The following is a 23,727-nucleotide window of genomic DNA, read 5'->3' as shown; positions in this document are numbered from 1 at the left end:
TTTAGCTTCCCTTCCACGTACACAGTGCTGGTCAAGAACTGGCTGACGTAATCTAAGTGTCTCAGCTGCCTTGCTTACACTTTTTCTGGGTTTATCTTAAAGCTGTAGGTAAGTAGCTTATGAGATGTAAAGATAGTGAAATGTCGCCCTTCTAATGTGTGTGTGAATTTTTCGACTGCAGCATTAGTGGCATACAACTCACTGTCATCTATTTCCCCATGTTACTGAGATGGCGACGCCTTCTGACTATAGAATGCAATGGGCTGCCAACAATGGTCAGTCAATTACTGAATTGCAGCACTTAATAGCAGCGGATGAAGTCTCTGAATTTGATAAGTGTGGGTGCTTGCCTATGGCCTCTAAATTTTTGTATGGTGGTAGAAAACAATGTGTGTTCACCAAATATCCTAGAAACTGCATCTCTTTCTCGCCAAAAAAACACTTGACAGGATTAATAGTTATTAGTGCCTGAGTGTGCAGGCAATCGAACGTTTGTTTCAAATGCCGTAAGTGCTCCTCTTCAGATGTGGACATCACCAACATATCATCTATGGATACACGGAAAAAATCTAAATCTTCTGTCACCTTGTCCATAAAGTGCTGGAATGAATAAGATGTGTTGACACAGTCCGAATGGCATTTTGATGAACTCAAACAGGCCGAATGGCGTCCTCACTGATGTTTTGGGAATGTCTACCATAGCTACAGGGATCTGATAGTATGCTCAGAACAGGTCAGTGGTAGAAAACATGGTCTTACATGAGCATTTGCAGAAAAGTCTTCTATGTGTGGGACCGGGTATCAGTGTGAGATGGTCCTTGCACTGTGTAGGCGATAGTCGGCGATAGTCCCCAGGGGCGAGCGGGTGGGGGGGAGGGGGGGGGGGGGAATCTAGTTAAAACTGATCTCGGTGTTTTAGTCCTGAATAACTAGTATTTTTTCAGTACTTGTCTGGTCTCGGTTGTAACAGGTAGCTTTTTCACTTTTAACTGCGTATAAAACTGGTGTATCAATTTGTCATGGCACTCTTGTTAAAATCTTTAGTTTTTAAATATAACTTTTTTTTTAAAAGTAGAGTTTGTTAGGGAAGATTGGTATTATCTTTCAATGATATAGTTCCTGATGAAGGGAGTCAACTTGCAGATTATTCACTGAAGATCCTAAGAAACTGGTATACCTGCCTAACATCATGTAGGGCCCCCGCGAGTATGCAGAAGTGCCGCAACAATAGTGTTAATGTCTGGAAAGTTTGGTGGTCAGCGGAAGTGTTTAATCTCAGAAGAGTATTCCTGGAGCCACTCTGTAGCATTCTGGACGTGTGGGGTGTCGCATTGTCCCGCTGAAATTGCCCAAGACCGTCGGAATGTACAATGGACATGAATGGATCTAGGTGAACAGGCAGGATGCTTACGTATGTGTCACTTGTCAAACTCATATCTAGACACATCAGGGATCCCATATCAGTCCAGCTGCACATGCCCCAGACCATTACAGAAGCTCAACCAGCTTCAACAGTCCCTACTGACATGCAGGGTCCATGGATTCACGAGGTTGTCTCCATACCTGCACATGTCCATCCACTCGATACAATTTGAGCCGAGGCTCGTCTGACCAGGAACATGTTTCCAGTCATCAACAGTCCACTGTTGATGCTGACAGGCCCAGGTGAGGTGTAAAGCTTAGTGTCATGCAGTCATCATGGGTAAATGAGTGGGCCTTCGGCTCCAAAGCCCATATCGATGATGTTTCATTGAATGACACATGTTGATGGACCAGCATTGAAATCTGTAGCAATTTTCGGAAGGATTACATTTTTGTCACGTCGAACAATCCTCTTCAGTAGTCGTTGGTCCCATTCTTGCTGGATCTTTTTCGGGCCGCAGCGATGTCGGAGATTTGATGTTTTAACAGATTACTGATATTCACGATACACTCGTGAAATGGTCGTACGGGAAAATCTCCATTTCATCTCTGCCTCAGAGATGATGTGACCCACCGCTCGAGGGCCGACTATAACACCACGTTCAGACTTACTTAAATCTTGATAACCTACCATCGTAGCAACAGTAACCGATCTAACAACTGCACCAGAGACTTGTCTGATATGGGTTTTGCCGACCGCAGCGCCATATTCTGCCTGTTTACATATCTCTGTATATGAATATGGATGCCTATACTAGTTGCTTTGGCGCTTCAGTGTAGAGCGAGTATTTATCAACAGATTAGACCTTAAATGCTGGCCAATGGATTAATTTATTACTGAAATTTTAAGTATTGTTGTGTAATTATTCATGATAAATGTTATATTTTGCCTATACCCAAATTTGGCTTTTAATAGTTCTAGTGCCTTATTTGTACTGTGGTTCGCTAGTGAACCCACATAAATATTGATGTATGATGCTGGTAGAACTGTTTCACACACAATGCAGGCTACTAAGCCGGCCACAAACATATTTTTAAACGAACAACCTGCAGTGCCTAAAAGTTTCAGTCCATTTTTTTATGGAACACTAGAAATACCTCACAATCTCCACAAGAATTCCATCTACTGATCAATCTGATTGTTCCTACAGTAGTTTTTACACTTCAAGTTGCAGCCATATTGCACTCCACATCACTGTAAAATATTAAATACTGTATGGGTGGGACCGATGACCACGCAGTTTGGTCCCTTATCCCCCTTTTACACTATCCAACCAACCAACCAACTGTACAGGTATGTATAAAAATCAATATTGTGAATGTTGTAGAAGGTAATCTACTTTAGTACGCTCGTATCGTGCAATACAGACTGCTCCAGTTAATCTTTCCCCAGTTATTACAAATAATGAACAACACAAAAGATAAATGAAAACGAGAACGAAATGAAATACGGAGATCTACGAATGACCATGTATCGATTGGAAATGAGTTTGGGGTTCACGTCATCAACAATGGACGGATGACGTCATCAAAACTGTATCACGAGAAACCCTGACGATGCCGTGACATGACGAGACGGCTAGTGTGTATGCCGCCATTTCAAATGCATTACAGAATGATTTGACGGAACAGGACATGATGTGTCATGACGGCCAGAGTGAATTGCTAAATATTTAGACTCTTCGTTTATGTGAATTCAAATCTTGACTTCGACGTTCCATTTCGTTATGTCCCGTTCTGTTGACGACCTGTGTTGTCACTTTAAGTTTGAAATACACTGTGGAATGTTTAGACATTCCGTTCAGTCAAGTGTGAATCAGCCTTAAATACAATTTTACCTTGAAATAATCGGTGTTTACCAACGAGTTTAATTTAGTGTCTTCGGTGATTTCGCCTAAGATTCTCGTCCTTGGTTGAGACCATAGAGTATATTTACTCTATGGTTGAGACAGCTGTTAGTTCAAGCTAACCAACATTGGAAAATGACAGCTGGGAAGTTTGTCCGATGTGAATATCGTTGGTGTCACATTTGCGCAACAGGTAAACAAGAGAGATGTAGTTTTGTGGGGGTCGGGCAAAATGAAAACATTTTGGGAGTTTGGTGTAAATCATGAACGAAACGTGTGACCACCTCATCAAACCAAAATCTCGTCTGAATATCTGAAATTAGCAGAGCTGTTGTAAAAGTGTCGTAAAATGTGATTTTCGTGGCATAACTGTTTTTGTGTCCGCGACGCGAACCGTGAGTCATACATCCTTTCTTTGCTTGTTAGCGAGTAACATGGATATCCCAATTCCAAAACCTAGAAGAAACTCACCGTTAAAACCAAGTCAGGACGAGGCTCCTAAAAAGCCAGTCCCTTTACCAAGACAAAGACAAGGAAAGGGTTCTGACTGTGATAGCAGTGAAACGGATAATGTGACAGCAGACAGAAGTATGAAGCATTTAGATCGTTCTCCGTCGAAGCAGCCGTCGTCGAGGTCCATAAGGAAAGAAATTGAAGCTGCATCGGAAGCAGTACGGGAGAAAGGAAGGACAGCATTTGGTAATACGAAGAATGCAAGCTTGAAACTGGAAAAATCGTTTCGTAGCATTGGCAAAAGATTAACAGTCCATTCTCTTGGTAAAAACACCGATGTCGGTGTGGAAGAACCCAAAGTAGAGAGGAGTCATTCACTTCCTGCCGAAAATATTTTTCAGTCAATTTCTTTTAAGTCACCGTTGGTCGCGGATGATTCAGCTGAGACATTAGTTAACCTATGTGAATCAAATGATGACGATTTTCAGTCATTTAACGCGCCTCCACCCATATATCCCCCGCCCCCATTACCTGATGAGTCTGTGTATGATGAAGTTCAGTCGGTGTTGAGCCATTCAAGTCTAGCAGATGAGGAATGTATCAGATGTAGTAGTGCAGCATCTTGCCCAGACAGTGCCTCTGTTTATGAGGAGGTATCAATCTCAAATAGAAGAATTGTGACAGCTAAAAGTATGTTGGGAAACAACGATGTTCAGGCGGCACTTAGAAAGTTGTCCATATCTGATACATTGCCATCATCCGGTTCATCAAAATGTTCAGAGATGGCACTTGACAGTAAGTCTAGACATGACATTGCAAGCATTTTTGACGAGAGCCTTGTCAGCGGAAGAAATTCTGTTAGCAACAGTAGTATATCACCGTCATTACTTAGTGAATTAGACTTGTCAGAATATAATACTAGCCCTGAAGAAATATTTGAAGATGACCGATACAGTTGTTCTATGCAGTCCAATGTATCTAGTGCTTTCAGTGTTCAGAATGAACTATATGATAAGTGGGAACCAGATCTACTGTCAAAACCACCAGGAGATTTATTCAGAAAAAAAGGAGAAACAAGACGTGCTGGTTTGCCAGCAAATTCAGTAATATATGAATTTGATCCCTTGTTTAAAAGTACTCCTGAGTCAAAGAATGCTACTGACATTGAGTTTCAGTCACTGCTGCTGGGTGATGCAACGGCAGTAGCAACAGATTCACCATATGGAAAAATTAGCAGAGTTATATATTCTACAATTCCTGAAGCCCCCAAGGAATGTCCCCCTATTCCACCTAGGAGATCAGACTCTGTTACTGTTAATCCTAAAGTAACTGGTAGTATTGTTATTGATGACAGTGTTATACAACAAGATTATCAGAATATAAGCAGGAATGTTCCTGCATCAATAGAAACTGTATTGATAGTTGACCAAGCACCAGAGGAGAGATCTGTGGATGACTCTGTTTCTCAAGTAGTCAGTACACCAGTCAAATCGAGAAAATCATTGGTAAGGTGGTCAAGCATGAAAAATGCTATGAAATTTGTATCAGACTCTTCCTGGTCACCCACTCTCACAAGACGTAACAATAAACTTGAGAAGACAAAAAAGCAAGAAGCTTCTTTGTTTTATGAAACTGATTCACAGGTGGACCTGGAACCGCCATTAGTGCAACCACAGATGTCTAAGTTGCACAGTGGACTCTTGTATAGATTAAACAGCAAAAAATCAAATGATTATGTTGAACGCTGGTGTAGCTTAGCAGAGGGGAAATTATCCACTTATATGGACAAAAGTATGATTGTTGTTAAAGATGTAATTCAGCTGGCAAGTGTTATGAGTATACATGTTGTTCTGGACCACAAGATAAGGTAAATTAATTTCATTGCTTTTTAATCAAGCATAATGTTTTTTATATAGCTGTGCTTCTGTTCTTGCTGAGAAATAAGTTTATTTCTGGTAGTATGTAAATTGGTATTCTTTGGCTATTATTGTTTAGTTTGAAGAGAGGAAATAAAATGTGCAGTCACTGATGACTGGTATTAGAAATATGGAAAAAATATTTTATTGTTGTTGTAATTATCTCTGTCTTGTTGTAATCTTATGTTCTACACAATCTGTTATGATTTAGGCTCAGGCTATACAGAAACATAAAGCAGAAAATTAAAAACAATAAAGTTCTCAGAAATGAAGGCCATCAGTTGTTTGTGTTTGGGGGTCTGTAACTGCAGGTTTATGCAAGTATGATGCCTGTTAATGTAAGGCTACATATTAATTTTTTCCAGATTTCTCTCTCTCTCTCTCTCTCTCTCTCTCTCTCTCTCTCTCTCTCTCTCTCTCTCTCTCTCTCTCTCTCTGTGTGTGTGTGTGTGTGTGTGTGTGTGTGTGTGTGTGTGTGTGTGTGTGTGTGAGTGTGCGTGTGTGCGTGCGCTTGAAATCTTGAAATTCATATATAAAGCATTAATCATGTACACTTAACATCAAAGTAAATATTTAAGTTGGATAAAAAATGTATTTCCAAGTAATTACATTTCTGTGCCAAGAGAAATTGCAAGAGCTAGAAATACTGATTGCTAAAAGAAAGTCATTTCTGTGAGGAAAAGAATGTAACTTTGTTACGTATCTGTTTGAGATCTTTTTGAGGATAGATAAAGTATGACTAGTCTTAAATGGAAATCTTGCTCTCTAAGAATCATGTTAGAAGTCTTTTTTCTCATTCTCCCAGACTGAGTGACAATTTTTTTCTACATTATTCAAGGCTGTCTTTGTGCACAGAACCCATTAATATTAATTCAGTATATTCTAAAAAGGGATAACTCTTTAATATTGGCTGTCATCTTGTTTTTTATGGAACATTTATATTGGTGTTTTTACTTTTGTAACCATCTGTTTCAAACTGAGTTTAAATGGTATAGAAAATTTTGCATCTGCATTGTTGTTGGCATACATTACCCCCTAGCTTTGGTTTGAAAAAAGATTAGAAAATTAAAAAAAAATGAACTTGCTGTTTTTCATGGGTTTTTTCAAAACCTGCTTTTACTTTTGCTATACAGGCAAAATTATCAATGTGCCCAAGCTTATTTACAGGTACATCACAGTGTTCGCTGTCTTATTTGCAACAACATGAACGATTACTGACACAGAGTTTTTGATTACTCTTGTTGCACTGCTTGCCAACTGCGTATCATATTAATACTTGTTCCATAGATCAAGAATACACATTTTATAATTATGTGGAATGTGTCAATTGAACGTAATTTTACTTTATACAATATAATCAGTTATTTTTTTACTTTTATACTGTTACTATTTCATATCTAAAAATTCATCTATTGATTAGAAAGAGTTGTCATTCAGAAATTATTTTAATTTGTTTATAAATCTTGGGTGGCTATCTCTCAGACTTTTAATGCTATTTGGCAAATGACCAAAGATTTTTGTGGCAGCATAATTCACCCTTTTCTGTGCTAAAGCCAAATTTAACTCAGAATAGTGAAGATCATCCTTTCTTCTAGTATTGTGGCTAGGCACTTTGCTATTATTTTTGAATTGGGATGGGTTATTAATAATAAATATGTATTGTGAAGGTGCTGTGAATATCCCGAGTTCCTTAAATAAATGTCTGCAAGGTGATCTTGGGTGGGCTCCAGCTATTATTCTGATTACTCGCTTTTGTGCAATGAATACTTTTTTCCTTAGTGATGAATTACCCCAAAATATGATGCTATATGAATGTATTGAATGAAAATAGTCATAACAGGGTAATTTACTGACATGTTTATCATCTAAATTTGCAATAACTCTAATAGTATAAGTAGCTGTATAATGGAAGGAAACATTCCACGTGGGAAAAATTATATATAAAAACAAAGATGAGGTGACTTACCGAACAAAAGCGCTGGCAGGTCGATAGACACACAAACAAACACAAACATACACACAAAATTCAAGCTTTCGCAACAAACTGTTGCCTCATCAGGAAAGAGGGAAGGAGAGGGGAAGACGAAAGGAAGTGGGTTTTAAGGGAGAGGGTAAGGAGTCATTCCAATCCCGGGAGCCTCCCGGGATTGGAATGACTCCTTACCCTCTCCCTTAAAACCCACTTCCTTTCGTCTTCCCCTCTCCTTCCCTCTTTCCTGATGAGGCAACAGTTTGTTGCGAAAGCTTGAATTTTGTGTGTATGTTTGTGTTTGTTTGTGTGTCTATCGACCTGCCAGCGCTTTTGTTCGGTAAGTCACCTCATCTTTGTTTTTATGTATAGTATAAGTAGCTGAGCGTATCATTTCAGCAGATAATCAAAAACAGTGGAGAACATGGCAGGCCCCTTCTAGTGCACCCGACGTAGTGGATTCGCTCTCACTGCAAGCTGAGTAGCAGGTGGTAATGCATTCGCGTCACCTGAGGCGGTGGAACAATTTGGAGTCTGGCTGCTTGGCCTTGCCCATTTACCTTGTGACTCGACAGGCAGCCGCTCCTTCAGGAGGGTCCAAGCAGGCACGGGGGGGGGGGGGGGGGGGGATTTACTAGTTATGGGGGGGAGCTCCAATGTTAGGTGCATTATGGAGCCCCTTAGGCAGATACCAATCAGGGCTGGAAAGAAAGCCAATGTGCACACGATATGTCTGCCAGGGGGCCAGAAAGCCAATGTGCACACGATATGTCTGCCAGGGGGCCTCATCTGAGACATGAACACGGCCTTGCCTTTGGCTATTGAGCATGCAGGGTGCAGTCGTCTGCATGTAATGGCTCACATCAGCACCAACAACACCTGTCACATGGGTTCTGAGGTGATCATCAGTTCATATAGGTGGCTGGTGGAGATGGTGAAGACTGCTGCCCTCATGCGCGGGCTGCAAGCAGAGCTCACAATTTGCAGCATCACTTCCAGAGTTAATCAGGGCCCTTTGGTTTGGAGCCGAGTGGAGGGTCTCAAACAAAGGTTTCGTTGACTGTGATGGTCTTGGCTGCAAATTTCTAGACTTGTTATCATGTGGGGATTTGTAGGACTTCCCTTAATATGTCAGGGATGTGCTACACAAAGGAAGCAGCTACTCGGGTAGCAGATTACCTGTGGAGTGCGGATGAGGGTTTATAGGCTGGGGGCCAGTTGTACAATCTTGGGATAAATCCAGGGCTGGCTAACTGAGGAACAGGTTAACCACTGGTTAACTTGGAGTGTGTGTTGTGTCACCATTTTATTCCTCGGTTAGTTATTCCCGGAATAGTGTTCATGTCGAGTTAAGTTGGCAACAACTGAAGAGCACACTGGGTATTTTTGCGTATGTAATTTCATATTTATGTAGTTGTCATCTGAAGAAACAGTGTGTCAAACATGAGTGATAAAATTCCAGATTGCAAAACTTTTCATTTGAGGGTACCTAGAGGTTGGTAGATACTGTGAATGAGTTCAAGTGTACAGTAAGAAACACGAGAACTTTTGCAGTCTCATTCAGTGACAATATTAGTGCAAAACATTTAATTAAATTGGTAAGGTACATATATGTATATCTTCCTATTCTTGAATTTAGTTAAATGATCAGGTATTTGTTATTTGACCAGTAAGCGATCTTTCTAGATTTCTGAATAAAGTATATGAAAAAATATGCAACAATTTCAATTCACTGACAACTTCACATATATTGACAGAGCAGCAATAGATGTACAGTTATTATTATTGTTGTTGTTGTTGTTATTGAAAGAAAGAAACACACAAATATTAAGCACAGAAAAGGTAGCAGGGGCTGTAGATTGGTGGCCCCCTATGTGTAATGTCAGTTCCAAAAATACACGATTACCGTCACAGGAGGACGACTCTGTCAGTTTGATTCAGATGCAACAGTTCTATACGATAGTATTTCATCAAATGTTGCTGTAGGGTAGGTGTTGAATTGTAAGTAGGTATATAAATAGAAACAACTGTGAAATGCAGTCTGCTTTGTGAAATATTTGGTCTTAATAGTCTCTTCAACAAACTGCGACAACATAGACATCATGGAGCTAGTTTTGACTGAAAATTCTGATAGGTATTACTGGCTAGCTTGCTTGTTGTATTTACATCTTAGAATGATTCATTCATTACAGCAGCATTGGGTGTTATACAGAAAATACCTTTCATAAATTATTGAACACTATTTGTGCATCTACTTTTGCAGTTCTTGTGTGTGTGTGTGTGTGTGTGTGTGTGTGTGTGTGTGTGTGTGTGTGTGAGAGAGAGAGAGATCTGTTCTATAATCTTGGGTTGGAAATGTACCTATGGGACATACCAAACTAGAGGTTGCTGTTATTGTATCGTACCATAAATGGTTGGAAAACTGTTTCAAACATAATTTTGGGTTGTGCTAGCACCTGTATGGAGAAGGGGAGGGGGAAGTAACCAGAGGCCTGGCACCTTCACTGTGTTCTTCCTTCTTTTCTTGTCATCTCAGCTTAGAAATGTCAGTTTTGTTTGCAGAATAAACATACTTGTTCTCAAATGTGAAAGACTTAGCAGAGTTGCAGATGGTGCTGCTTCAAAAGTACCTTGACAAGAACCAGAGAAGAGAGAAGGAACTATATTTGTTAAAAAAGCATCATAATGCCCAAAATGAGGACCAGAAAATAAAAATTAATACAAATGATTTCAGAGTAAAAATATATTAATCCATGTACACTTATTTATTTTCTTTTGTTTTCATTACATCGCAGAACTGAAATAATAATAATAATAATAAAAAAAAAAACTGTCTCTTGGGCGTGTTGTCCAGTGTCATACATATCTTTTTAATAATCATGCTGGCTGTCTCCTTGCCAATACTAATAGTGTCTCCAGTGGACAGAAAGAAATCACCAAAGGCAAAATATTTGAGTGTCTGTAGTAGCTGGTTCATTGGTAGAACAGAGTCATTTCTGAAAGTAAGAAAAGAATAACGTGAGACAATTCAAGAGAAATTTAAAAACATAATTTTAGCCACACTTTCCACTGTTATGATTATGTAGTTCCAATAACTAAAGATTTCTGTGAACTGAATGAAAAGTGCCTATGTTTTTGTCACAGAGAGATAATTACTTTATGATAAATATGTGTGTTGTTATGTGGATATTACTAATGACTAAGAAATGCAACAGCTATCTGCTATAGCTTTCTTTCTTTCTTTCTTTCTTTTTTTAAAATTTACTTTCCTATTAATTTTATTGTGTTAAATTTAGGTTGAATAAGCACAAATAAATTACATGTTTATGGGGATAATGCTAGGTGGTGGGCTATTTGGTTGCTCTGAAGCATTCATTAAAAGATGGAAACTTACTGAAGCATTCGCTAAAAGACAGAAGGTTATCGCTCCAATGGGATATGAGAGTGACCAATATTTTCTGCTATGATTTGGCTGAGTGAACTAGGGACATTAGTGTGCTATCAAACTTTTTGCTGTGTTAAACAATCATGATAAGCATCAATTTCAGAAAAAAATGTTATTTCACGCAAGTACAATATAAGATATTTCAATTTTAGTTATCGTCAACTAGCTACAGTTTGACATGAAGGAAAACACTGACAATAGCGATATTCAAGGAAATTTCAAAACATAGCATTCCAGGCACTCCTTTCACATGCTACAACTATGCAGATAACTAGATTCCTGTTCTGTTCTTATAGCATACAAATACAGCTATTATTTTATGATAAATATGAGTGGGCTTATGTGGATAATACTAATAACAGAGAAACAACAGCTATGCTCAATAGCTGGAGAAGCATCACTTTTAAAAACAAAGAGTCTTACTTTCCTCTTAATCTCACAGTGTTAAACTTAGCCTGAGTAAGAACAAATAGTTCATTGGCTTCAGTGAATAATGATAGGTGGGAGACAACCTTCTTGCTCAGAAGCATTAATGAGTGTGTAATCCTAATATTTTCAGTAAAAGGTGGAAAGTTGTTTTGACACTGCTGTGGTGTTTACACAAGTGCATTCCCAATAGAAAACAGAGTGGAACAATATTTTCTGCTATTGATGAGATTGGGACACTACTGCTTTGTCAAAACGTTTCGCAACATGAAAAATTGATGTTTTGCCAAAAACAGAAAAAGCTGTTAATGCAAATTGTACACATAATTGGTGTGGTTTTTTGATTTGGTTAAGCGTATTGTGGCACTGTCTGCTAAATAAAATGAAACAGCCTTTTCGCTACTGCAGCAATTGCAACACACACCAGATAAACAAGACTATTTTTGAAACTTCCTGACAGATTAAAACTGTGTGCCGGACCAAGACTTGAACTCGGGACCATTGCCTTTTACGGGCAAGTGCTCTACCATCTGAGCAACCCAAGCACGACTCACACTCCATCCCCACAGCTTCACTTTGGCCAGTACCACATCTCCTACCTTCCAAACTACACAGAAGCTCTCCCGTGAAACTTACAAACTAACACTCCTGGAAGAAAGGATATTGTGGAGACATGGCTTTGCCACAGCCTTGGGGGATGTTTCCAGAACCTAACCTCCTACAGAAGTGAAGCTGTGGGGGGGATGAAACGTTAGTCATGCTTGGGTAGGTCAGATGGTAGAGCACTTGACCACGAAAGGCAAAGGTCCCAAATTTGAGTCTCGATCCAGCACACAGGTTTAATCGGCCAGGAAGCTTCATATCAGCAAACACTCCATGGCAGAGTGCAAATCTCATTCTGGAAACATCCCCCAAGGCTGTGGCAAAACCATGTCTCCACAATATACTTTCTTCCAGGAGTGCTAGTTCTGCAATTTTACAGGAGAGCTTCTGTGAAGTTTGGAAGGTAGGAGGTGAGGTACTGGCAGAAGTGAAGCTGTGGGGATGGGGTATGAGCTGTGCTTCGGTAGCTCAGATGGTAGAACACTTGCCCGTTAAAGGGAAAGGTCCCGATTTCAAGTCTCGGTCCAGCACACAGTTTTAATCTGCCAAGAAGTTTCATACCAGCGCATACCCTGCTGCAGAGTGAAAATCTCATTCTGGAAGACTGTTTTCATACAAATTGTAATTTTAATGTGCCTGGTTTACATAAATAACACAACGGAATTCATGAGGTACTGAAATTGAATGCATATTACTACAAATAAACAGTATTATTTAAGAAAACAGAGATGTAGTCTCATCTGTCTGTTGTATGCCCCAGTTTCTCACGTACAAGACTGACAAGACAAAGTATGCCACCTTTGATAAGCAAAATCTGGATATAAATTTGGAATTGGCATTGTCACTCCTTCTTTCCCTTTCTCATTCTCATGAACAGTTTAGCCAAAATCTCATTATTGTTGGCTGCATCTGTCACTATCCCTGCCGTCTTGAAAAGTTAAGCCCACTAACCAGTCAAAAATCGCTGGTTAAGTTATCTCGAGTTTATTCTCTGGTTACGCATTATTCCAGGTTTGTACAATGCGTTTTTCGTGCTATTCCAAGAATAGAGCTCAATCGGCTCCTAACCAGGGATTGCACAACTGGCCCTAGGCAGTAGTTTGAGATGTTCTGATGGACTCTTGGCCACTCGACTCACCGCAAGGGAAGTCAGATGGTGTTCAGAATAAAGACACCTCGACTATCACAATTTTATCAGTAAACTGTCAAAGTAGTAATAATAAAGTTCCTGAATCTACTACCCTTCAGGAAAGTTCTTGCGCTCAAGTTATTCTTAGGATCGAGAGCTGGCTGTGAAACATGAAGTGGAAAGCCCTGAGATATTTAGTGAATCATGGAATGTATATCGGTAAGACAGATTAGAGAGCATAGGAGGGGGAGCGTTCATTGCAGTTGACACAAATGTTGTCTCTACTGAGGTCGAAGTTGAGGTTGACAGTGAAGTCATCTGGTCACGTATAACAGGTGTAGGTGAAACTAAGTTAATTGTTGGATGTTTTTACTGGCCATCTGATTCTGCTGTGACATTTCTAGAATCATTCAGAGAGTGTCTACAGTTAATAGTGTGCAAATACCCAGATCATGCAGTACTAGTTGGAGTGACTTTAATCTGCTATGTATAGACATGGACGTCTATGGATACATTGTGGGAGGTATGACAGACAGTCCTACGAAATACTTTTGAACACCGTTTCTGAAAATTGTCTTAAGCAGCTAGCTGGGCTGTCCACATGTAGTGGAAATATGTTAGATCTTGTAGCTACAAATAGACTGGACCTTATTGACAATGTCAGTATAGGAACAGGGATTAGCGATCGTGATGTCATTATAGCAACTATGATTACGACAGTTAATAAATCAGTGAAGAAGGCTAGGAGAGTGTTTCTGTTAGATAGAGCAAATAATCAGTTATTAATATCTCACTTGTAAACTGACATTACATAATTCCAGTAAGATGGATGTAGAGGAATTATGGGCAAAGTTTAAGCAGATTGTAAAGCGTGGCCGGGAGAGTTACCTGCCTCGTAAGTGGATAAAGGGTGGAAAAGACCCACCATGGTTTAATAACAAAATTCAGTGGATGCTGGAAAGCAGAGGCAGTTGCACTCTCAGTTCAAAAAGGAATGAATAAATGACAGCAAGTGAAGGTTAGTTGAGATTTGTGCATCTGTGAAAGAATCTGTGTGTGAAGCATACAACTACTACCACCATCCCGTCTTAGAAAAAGATGTTCAGAGAATCCAAGAAAATTGTGGTCGTGTGTAAAATATCTAAGCGGGTCTATGGATTCCATTCTGTCCCTTGTTGACCAGTCTGCTATGACAGTTGAAGATAGCAAAATGAAAGCCGAAGTTTTAAACTTCACATTCAAGAAATTGTTCACACAGGAGAATTGTGCAAACATAATGTCATTTGACTATTGGACAGACTCCCATATAGATGACATAGTAATAGGAGTATCTAGTGTAGAGAAGCAACTGAAAGATTTGAAAGCAAATAAATCACCAGGTCCAGATGGAATCCCAGTTCGATTTTACAAAGAATACTGTATGGTATTGGCTCCTTACCTAGCTTGCATTTATCATGAATCTTGTGCCCAGTGCCAAGTCCCAAGTCACTGGACAAAAGTGCAAGTGACTCCAGTAAATAAGAAAGGTATAAGAATGGACCTGAAAAATTACAGACCAATATCCCTAACTGCTGTTTGCTCAGATTCATTGAACATATTCTCAGTTTGAATATAATAAACTTTCTTGAGACTGAGAAGCTCATGTTCACAAATCAGCAAGGTTTTAAAAAGCATCACTCTTAGAAAACTCAGCTGGTCCTATTCTCACATGATGTACTGAGGACTATGGATGAAGGGCAAGAGGCAGATTCCATATTTCTATATTTCTGGAAAGCATTTGACACTGTGCCCCATTGCAGTCTGTGTTCACAGATATGTGAGTGGCTCTAAGACTTCTTAAATAATAGAACCCAGTATATTGTCCTCGATGGCGAGTGTTCATCAGAGACAATGGTATCATCAGGAGTGCTGTTGGTCTCTGTATACATAAATTATTTGGCAGATAGGGTGGGCTGCAATCTGTGGTTGTTTGCTGAAGATGCTGAGTTGTATGGTAAAGTGTTGAAATTGAGTGACTGTAGGAAGATACAAGATGACGTAGACAAAATTTCCAGCTGGTGTGATGAATGGGAGCTAGCCCTAAATGTAGTAAAATGTCAGTTAATGAGGATGAATAGGAAGATCAAACCTATAATGTTCAGTTAGAGTATTAGTAACATCCTGCTTTACACAGTCAAGTCATTTAAATACCTGGGCATAATGTTGCAGAGCAATGTACGGTGGGACAAGTATGTGAGAACTCTGGTATGGAAGGCAAATGATCCACTTCAGTTTATTGGGAGAATTTTAGGAAAGAGTGTTTTATGTGTAAAGGACACCACATATAGGATGCTGGTGGGACCTATTCTTGAGTACTGCTTGAGTGTTTGGGATCGGTACTAGGTTGCATTGAAGGAAGACATTGAAGAAATTCATAGGTGAGCTACGGAGATGTTTCAGGGCATCAAATGGGAATACTTGGAGGGAGGGCGATTTTCTTTTAAAGAAACTCTATTGAGAAAATTTACAGAACCAGCATTTGAAGTTGGCTATGGAATGATTCCACTGCCACCAACATACATTGCACCTAAGGACCAAGAAGGTAAAATATGAGAAATTAGGGCTGATATGGAGGCATGCAGACAATCATTTTTCGCTTGCTCTGTTTGCAAGTGGAACAGGGTACCCTCCGCAGTGCTCCATGCGGTGGCTTGCAGAGTATCTATGTAGATTTAGATGTAGATGTAGACTGATTTTCTGAAGGACATTGTTTACAATTCCTCTGCTGAATCTCAGTTGTTGGGTGTGATTACTATACTTGTATCATCAGCAAAAAGAACTAACTTTGCATCTCCATGAATATAGAGTGGCAAGGGATTAATCTATTTTAAGAGCAGTAAGGGGCCCAAGACCGGACCCTGTGGGACACCATTCTTGATACCTCCCCAGTTAGAGGACACTGCTGATTTTTGCAGAGTGTCTGTACTGTTAATTCTAGCCTTCTGCATTCTTCCAGTTAAATATGAATTAAACCATTTGTGCACTATCCCACTCACACCACAATACTTGAGGTTATCTCGAAGAATTTCATGATTCACACAGTCAAAAGCCTTTGAGAGGTCACAAAATATTCCAATGGGTGATGTTTGGTTATTCAGAGCATTTAATATTTGCTCATTGAAAGCATATATAGCATTTTCTGTTGAAAGGCCTTTCTGGAAACAAAACTGACATTTTATTAGTACTTCATTTTTACAAATTGTGATGTTACTCTTGAATACATTACTTTTTCAAGAATTTTGATAAAGCTATCAGAAGTGAGGACTGGGCAGTAGTTGTTGGCATCAGACCTGTCCCTTTTTTTATGCAATGGTTTAACAATAGCCTATTTCAGTCTATCTGGAAAAAATGCCCTGTTTCAGTGAGCTATTATGTATGTGACTGAGAATCCTACTTATCTGTAGGGAACAAGCTTTTGGTATTCTGTTGGAAATGCCATCAATTCCATGCAAGCTTTTACTTTTGAGCGTGTTTATTATTTTCCAGATTTCTGTTGGAGAGGTGAGTTGAATTTCAGTTTTATCAAAGTGCTTAGGTATTGCCTCTTCCATATACTGCCTTGCACTTTCTAATGAATAGCTGGATCCTATTTTTTCTTTAATACTTAAAAAATGATTATTAAACATGTTTTTTACGTCTGATTTTTTTGTTAACAAACTTTTCATTGAGTTTGGTAGAAACTCAGTCCTCCAGTACTCACCGTTGCCCTGTTTCCCTTTGAACAATATTCCAAATTGTTTTAATTTTATTATCAGAGGTGCTAATCTCAGACACAGTGTAACTGTTTCTGGATCATAACTCCTCCTAGCTGTAAGATACATTTCCCTTTACTGTTTACAAGATATTTTTATCCCTTTAATAACCCACGGCTTTTTAGATGTTTTCTTACAGTTATATTTCACTGTTTTTTTAGGGAAACTGTTATCAAATATACTCACAATGGTGTTATGAAATAAGTTAAATTTTAAATTACCAACATGTTCCCTGTACACCTCATCCCAGTCTTAACTGTGCAGGATTTCCCTAAAATTAGCAATTGTTAAATCATTAATTGAACACACTATTTTGGAGGACTGTTTTGCATTATGTATGGAGCTATGTCATGTACTGTAACTAGCTGTGGATCATTACCAGACAGACCATTCTTAACAGGAAAAGTTTTTATTTGATTAAATTTATCTTGTTCTATAAATACATTATCTATCAGTGCATTCCTATATCACCCAAGTAGGAAAATCAATAACTGACATCAGATTGAAAGAAACAAGTAATACTTCAAGGTCAAGCTTTCTGTCATATTCTTCCAGAAAATCTGTATTGAAATCCCCACATACAATAATTTGCTTCCTTCTGTGTGACAGATAGCACAACAAAGAATCTTAAGTTTTTTCCAGTGGGGACTTATACACTGGTACAATTATAAAAGCACCATTATTTAGTTTGAGCTCCTATGCACATGCTTCTGTAAGTTACTCTATACAAAAGATTTTAGTTTCTAAATTTTTCACACTATGATAAATTTTTACATATATGGTAACTTGTCCTCTTTCCATAGTGTCTGTACTTAGATGTGTTGAAAGCTTATCTCCATCTACATTTACCTTTTCATATCTGTGACTATATGATGTTCTGACAGGCATTGTAACATCACTTCCACCCTCAGTTTCTAAATCTTATAAACAAAGTTAAAGCTCATCTACTTTGTTTTTGGGTCTCCTGATATTTTGACACAATCTGCTAACATTATTTTTCACTGTACTTTTATGAGAATCTTGTGATATTTTAATATCTCTAGTACCTGCTTGTCTGAACTTCTCATTAAGCTTAATTTACTTCAGTGCTGAATCATTGGACATTGATCTTAAAGAGTTTCAGTGTGCTCCCCCCCCCAAGATTGTTTCATCACAGCCAATTTACCCTTCCCTTTCCTATTGAGATGCAGGACATGTCTTGTGAAGTCCCAGCTACCAATACCATCAACAGGAACCAAACCAATGCCTGACAAAGTAGCTGCCCGAAGCTGATCTAGCTCCATATTAACCCTCCTGATAGAGCTGTTCAGCTGGGTCCGATCATACTGCATGAAAGCAGGAACCAAGCCAACATTTTTATGGTTCATTGCATTACTATTTTTACCAGCCACACTCTATCAATACTGTTTCTCTGCTCCACCCACCATTACAACATGATACTGCTTTGTAAAACCCTTGCACATTGATCCTACATCCTCTATCTCTTGCACTGGGTTTGAAAAAACGTGTGGCCTGATACTGTCACCTAATTTTTCCTGTAAGATCTGGCCCACACCTCTTCCATGGCTACTACCCAACTACAGAACTTTCGTCGTGCTCTCTGCTTTTGTTGACACAATTGGTTTCTTGTGATAGTCTGTTGAATATTGACTGCACTTACATCTACCTGAGCTTCTTCATAAGTTAACTGAAGTAGCAAGGCAAATCTACTGTTTGTGGCAATGATGAAACTGTCAGATACTGTTCTCTTTCTGTGGCCCCTGTTTCTTGCTACCACTTTCCACCTGTCTTCGCCCTTCTGCCCCTTTAACCTCATCAGTTCCTCCTTGGCACTATCTAGTATAGCCTTAGGGGCTGTAATCTTCCCTTCCTGTTCAGCTATTTTCTTATCCCTTGAACATAATCTGAAATATCATGGGAGAGACCCATTTATGTCCCCACTTCCCATGCCACTACATTCCCTGCCCCCACCCCAATGTAACCATCTGTCACAACAGCTGCATATTACCCCAGAACTAACTTTCCTACGGCAGATCAAACACTTCTTGCTCATCATTTTTTACAATATTTTTACAAAATAATAGCAATATTCTATTAACTGCATGCCACAAGAGTCACTTAAGTTATGTGGAACGCTAATATACAGGGCTATTACAAATGATTGAAGCGATTTCATAAATTCACTGTAGCTCCATTCATTGACATATGGTCACGACACGCTGCAGATACGTAGAAAAACTCATAAAGTTTTGTTCGGCTGAAGACGCACTTCAGGTTTCTGCCGCCAGAGCGCTCGAGAGCGCAGTGAGACAAAATGGCGACAGGAGCCGAGAAAGCGTACGTCGAGCTTGAAATGCACTCACATCAGTCAGTCATAACAGTGTAACGACACTTCAGGACGAAGTTCAACAAAAATCTACCAACTGCTAACTCCATTCGGCGATGGTATGCGCAGTTTAAAGCTTCTGGATGCCTCTGTAAGGGAAAATCAATGGGTCGGCCTGCAGTGAGCGAAGAAACGGTTGAACGCGTGCGGGCAAGTTTCACGCGTAGCCGCAGAAGTCGATGAATAAAGCAAGCAGGGAGCTAAACGTACCACAGCCGACGGTTTGGAAAATCTTACGGAAAAGGCTAAAGCAGAAGCATTTCTTAAACAGGAGATTGGAAAACCGATGGATCGGTCGTGGTGGAGATCATGATCAACAATTCATGTCATGGCCTCCACGCTCTCCCGACTTAACCCCATGCGATTTCTTTCAGTGGGGTTATGTGAAAGATTCAGTGTTTAAACCTCCTCTACCAAGAAACGTGCCAGAACTGCGAGCTCGCATCAACAATGCTTTCGAACTCATTGATGGGGACATGCTGTGCCGAGTGTGGGAGGAACTTAATTATTGGCTTGATGTCTGCCGAATCATCAAAGGGGCACATATTGAACATTTGTGAGTGCCTAAAAAAACTTTTTGAGTTTTTGTATATGTGTGCAAAGCATTGTGAAAATATCTCAAATAATAAAGTTATTGTAGAGCTGTGAAATCGCTTCAATCATTTGTAATAACCCTGTACATATATACTAATAATATACCAACAGAATGCACTTAAACTAACATTAAAACTCAAAACTAAGCCTAAGGTCGCGTATGCGCAATATGAATGTTACGCGTTTTGAAAAGAAATAAAAGTTTGAACTTAAAACCTTTAATTCCACAGTAGAAATGGCACTATTAAATATATGTGTAATGAAAACAATGTAAATTCTTCACTTAGTACTTATGCAACCATCTTAAATTTGTACGTAAATGTACATGTAAAGCACGCGGAAGCTGACCCTTAGGCTATATTTTTCTTTGGTTCGAGAGATACTTCGAAACGAGTGAAACCTTCAATAGATAATATGAAGTAATCTCTAATGAACTTCCTTATGGTGTAACATTCCAGGACACAAATAATATTCATGATTTCTTCTGTGATATTCATGTTTCACATGAAATTATCTTATTTTTGATAGTTGTAACATTGTCCAGAACTTCAGTTAATTTGCTAAAGGAAATTGCCTATATGACCACTATGTGATCAGTTTATACAAAGAAGACTAACTTTTTGCCAGTGCATATAGAAAGAGAAAATACAACAAAGTTTAAAATGGAAACACCAAATGTGAGCCAATTTATGTAAAGAAATAGATTTTATTCACTATTGCTTGGAACTTCCTTCACCCTGACAACAGTAAGCAGAAGTTGAGAGGGAGACTCATACTTTCAGATCTAACTTTTCTAACTTCTAAGAAGTTTCTATTTAGTTTTTAACTGTAGGCGTGGTGCTATGTAATACGATCAGTAATATAATAATTAGTGATATCTTTTTACACCTGTTTCTTTCATTCTTCATTATAAGATTAAACATTAGTGTTCCTTGTTTGAATTCAGATGCATCATGCATGCAGTGCCTGAGTTAATATTATGGTTATCAAATAATTAAGAGGTATTATATGTGTTTGGATAAAAGTAGAAGTGATTTCACTGGTGTGAAGAGCCTCGGTGCCTGAAAACTGTCAGTTGAAAAACTAACACAGCTACAAAAAAGAAGGGGGGGGGGGGGGGTCAGAGTGTTGGTTGAAAATTGAGGCTGCATCATAACAGAGTTGTAGATTGTTACAATATTGATCTGGGGAGGGGGGGGGGGGGAGAGGGAGAGTATCAATTGAACCTTGAACCTCTTCATGCTAAGCAGTTTTGTCCTGTGATGTAATGGTGGTGTGACGTGCAAGGTCATACATGCTAAAATAGGAAGAAGAACAAACACCGACAATTTTTTTCATCTGTATTACATTTTGAAATTAGATTGTGGTGACAGGCTGACCTACAGAAGCTCAAGGTATAGTTTAGTTTTAGACTGAAAGGAACTGAGAGTTGGTAAAGCCAATGAATCTGGATAAATGTCTTAGTTGTGGTGAAGTACTGATCTGTAGTGTAGTCTGAGGTATACACAGATTAGGTTGAAAGGTGACAGTTAGGTTGTGAGTTAGTGAACCAGCATTGAACGCTTTAGTTAATCTGGTCTAGGGTAGTCACACAGTGTTTCAGACAGGAGTATTTTGATACATGCGCCAATGAAGTCAGACACATGAAGTATATGGAATTAGTCAAAAGCTATCACCAATTAATATTGATAAATAAGAAGTTAATTTCTAGGCATATGGAAGGAGGAGGGGAATGGGTGAAAGGTGCTGGAGAGTGTATTGTGTTTTGTGAATCCTCTAGAGGGATTATAATGCATAGTAACTGTGGTGCTTTGTGGGTGAATGAAGACAAATTAAGGTGAATTTGAAAAGTGATTGAGACAGTTAATGTGACAGAAGTTCTCATCTGTGGTCCTGAAGTTAGTAAAAGGTTATATGAATGCATGGTGTCTGTTCTTTCGGACAGACACCACTCATTCATATAGTTCATTCCCCTTGATGTGCAATGAATCCTGCATGTTCATTGCGGATGCACAATTACATTCAAACTCCTGTGGGAATCTCAAAGTAGTGAGCAAGAAGGACATGGATGGGGACTGCAGAGTGGTGGTGTTAGGTGAGAATGTGGATCAACTGAGAGGCATGCCGAGATAGTCTGTGCAATTGCGATAAACACTGTGTTTGGATGGTGCAGTGGTTAATGTAACTGCCTTGTCAGCAGGGAGATCCAGGGTTCGAATCCCGGTCCAGCACACTGTTTCACTTGTCACCACTGAATCCGCTTAAAGTCCCATTGCGGCGGACATCAGTAGTTCCCTTCCCTTCCCTTTCCTTTCTCCCCTTCACATTCAACTTACATAAAATTGGTGAAAGGTGTTGAAGCAATTTGTAGCAGCATTGTGGGATACTGCACCAATCTATGTTGTAGAATGGTGCCACCCACATCACAATGTAATTTCTATATGATAAATCACATTCACCAGTCTGTGATTGATGTTCTCTATCCTGGCTATATTTTAGGCAGGCACATACGAATACTGAATGATTCCATGCGCTCTTGTCAGGCAGCATCATAATTGTGTTAAAGAGTCTAAACATTTAAAAGCTTCTACTTCTTGAGTTTTGTGTATATTAAAAAATTAGATGGAAGAAAATAATTGCACCCTTAGTCCTGCGAAAGTTTCACTTATTCCATAGCTCACATAATTATCCTTGTAAGTTGCAGATCTATTGTGGAATCATGATTTCTTTGCCCTCTCTCTGTTGTTAACCGGAACGAACACATTTTCAAGCAAATTATCTTTAAACAAACTGTCTATTCCAACAAAAAATGTACTACCTTAAACTGGACCTGTTCCATTGAGAGTTAATTCAGGGTAAAATGCCTACCAATAAGTCCTCTACTATTTGTGCAAAAAACTCTCTCTCTTCAGCACTCCTTGAAAGACTTAGGAGATCAAGTGTTTCGCCTCACTTCCCAAATATAATATTCCCAGCTCCATTCTTGCCATACACATCTTTTTGTTCCAATATTTTCATTTGTCTTTCCTTTGGCAGCCATTTTTCTGTTCTTTGCCCTTTTCATTCATTTTACAACTGTCCTTGTTCTATTTTCTGCGTCTGTTGATACTCTCCAACCTTTCCATGTCATAGATAAGATTAGATGTACTATTTGTTCCAGGAGATCCATAGTGTGGAGATCCTCCAGAATGTAGACCATCTCAGAAAACAAGAATACACAATGTATATTTACAAAGAAAACAAATATTCTTATGTACCTTCCGAGATCCCAAGTGAAATGATCCTCATGATTAGATTTGATTAGATTTAGTTTTCGTTCCATGGACCCAAAAAATGAGATGATTCTCTTGGGTGTGGAGTGTCAGAAAATGTAACATAAAAACATAAAACATTTGAATATAATACTTACTACCATGATCATTTGTCCAGAGTTCAAATCCCTTTCCAGCACACTGTTTCACTTGTCGCAACTGATTCTACTTAAAGTCCCAATGCAGCTGACATCAGTAGTTTCTTACCTTACCTTACCTTACCTTACCTTACCTTACCTTACCTTTCCTTTCCTTTCCTTTCTCCCCTCTCCAACTTCAGCTTACATAAAATCGGTACAAGATGTTGAAGCAATGGTAGCAGCATCGAGGGATAACACATCCATCTATGTTGTAGAATCCTGTGGCGCCATCCACATCACAATGTAATTTCTTCTTCTTAAACACATTTTCAAACAATGGAAACTCCAAGTAGGA

The 23,727-nt window shown here is 39.1% G+C and overlaps 1 protein-coding gene across 1 annotated transcript in view; it reads left to right on the top strand.

Moving 5' to 3' along the window:
* Positions 1–3,469: 3,469 nt before the first annotated feature.
* Positions 3,470–23,727, top strand: part of LOC124795424 (arf-GAP with Rho-GAP domain, ANK repeat and PH domain-containing protein 2) — a 144,621-nt gene continuing 124,363 nt past the window's right edge. Inside the window, exon 1 of the mRNA XM_047259452.1 lies at positions 3,470–5,589. Within this exon, the coding sequence (XP_047115408.1) occupies positions 3,704–5,589 (1,886 nt within the window). The 5' untranslated portion in view covers positions 3,470–3,703. The remainder of the gene's footprint in view (positions 5,590–23,727) is intronic.

Source organism: Schistocerca piceifrons, chromosome 4 (assembly GCF_021461385.2).
Source record: "Schistocerca piceifrons isolate TAMUIC-IGC-003096 chromosome 4, iqSchPice1.1, whole genome shotgun sequence".
Lineage (NCBI taxonomy): Eukaryota > Metazoa > Arthropoda > Insecta > Orthoptera > Acrididae > Schistocerca > Schistocerca piceifrons.
The sequence above is the reverse complement of the archived record's forward strand: the minus strand, read 5'-3'. Positions and strand labels throughout refer to the sequence as shown.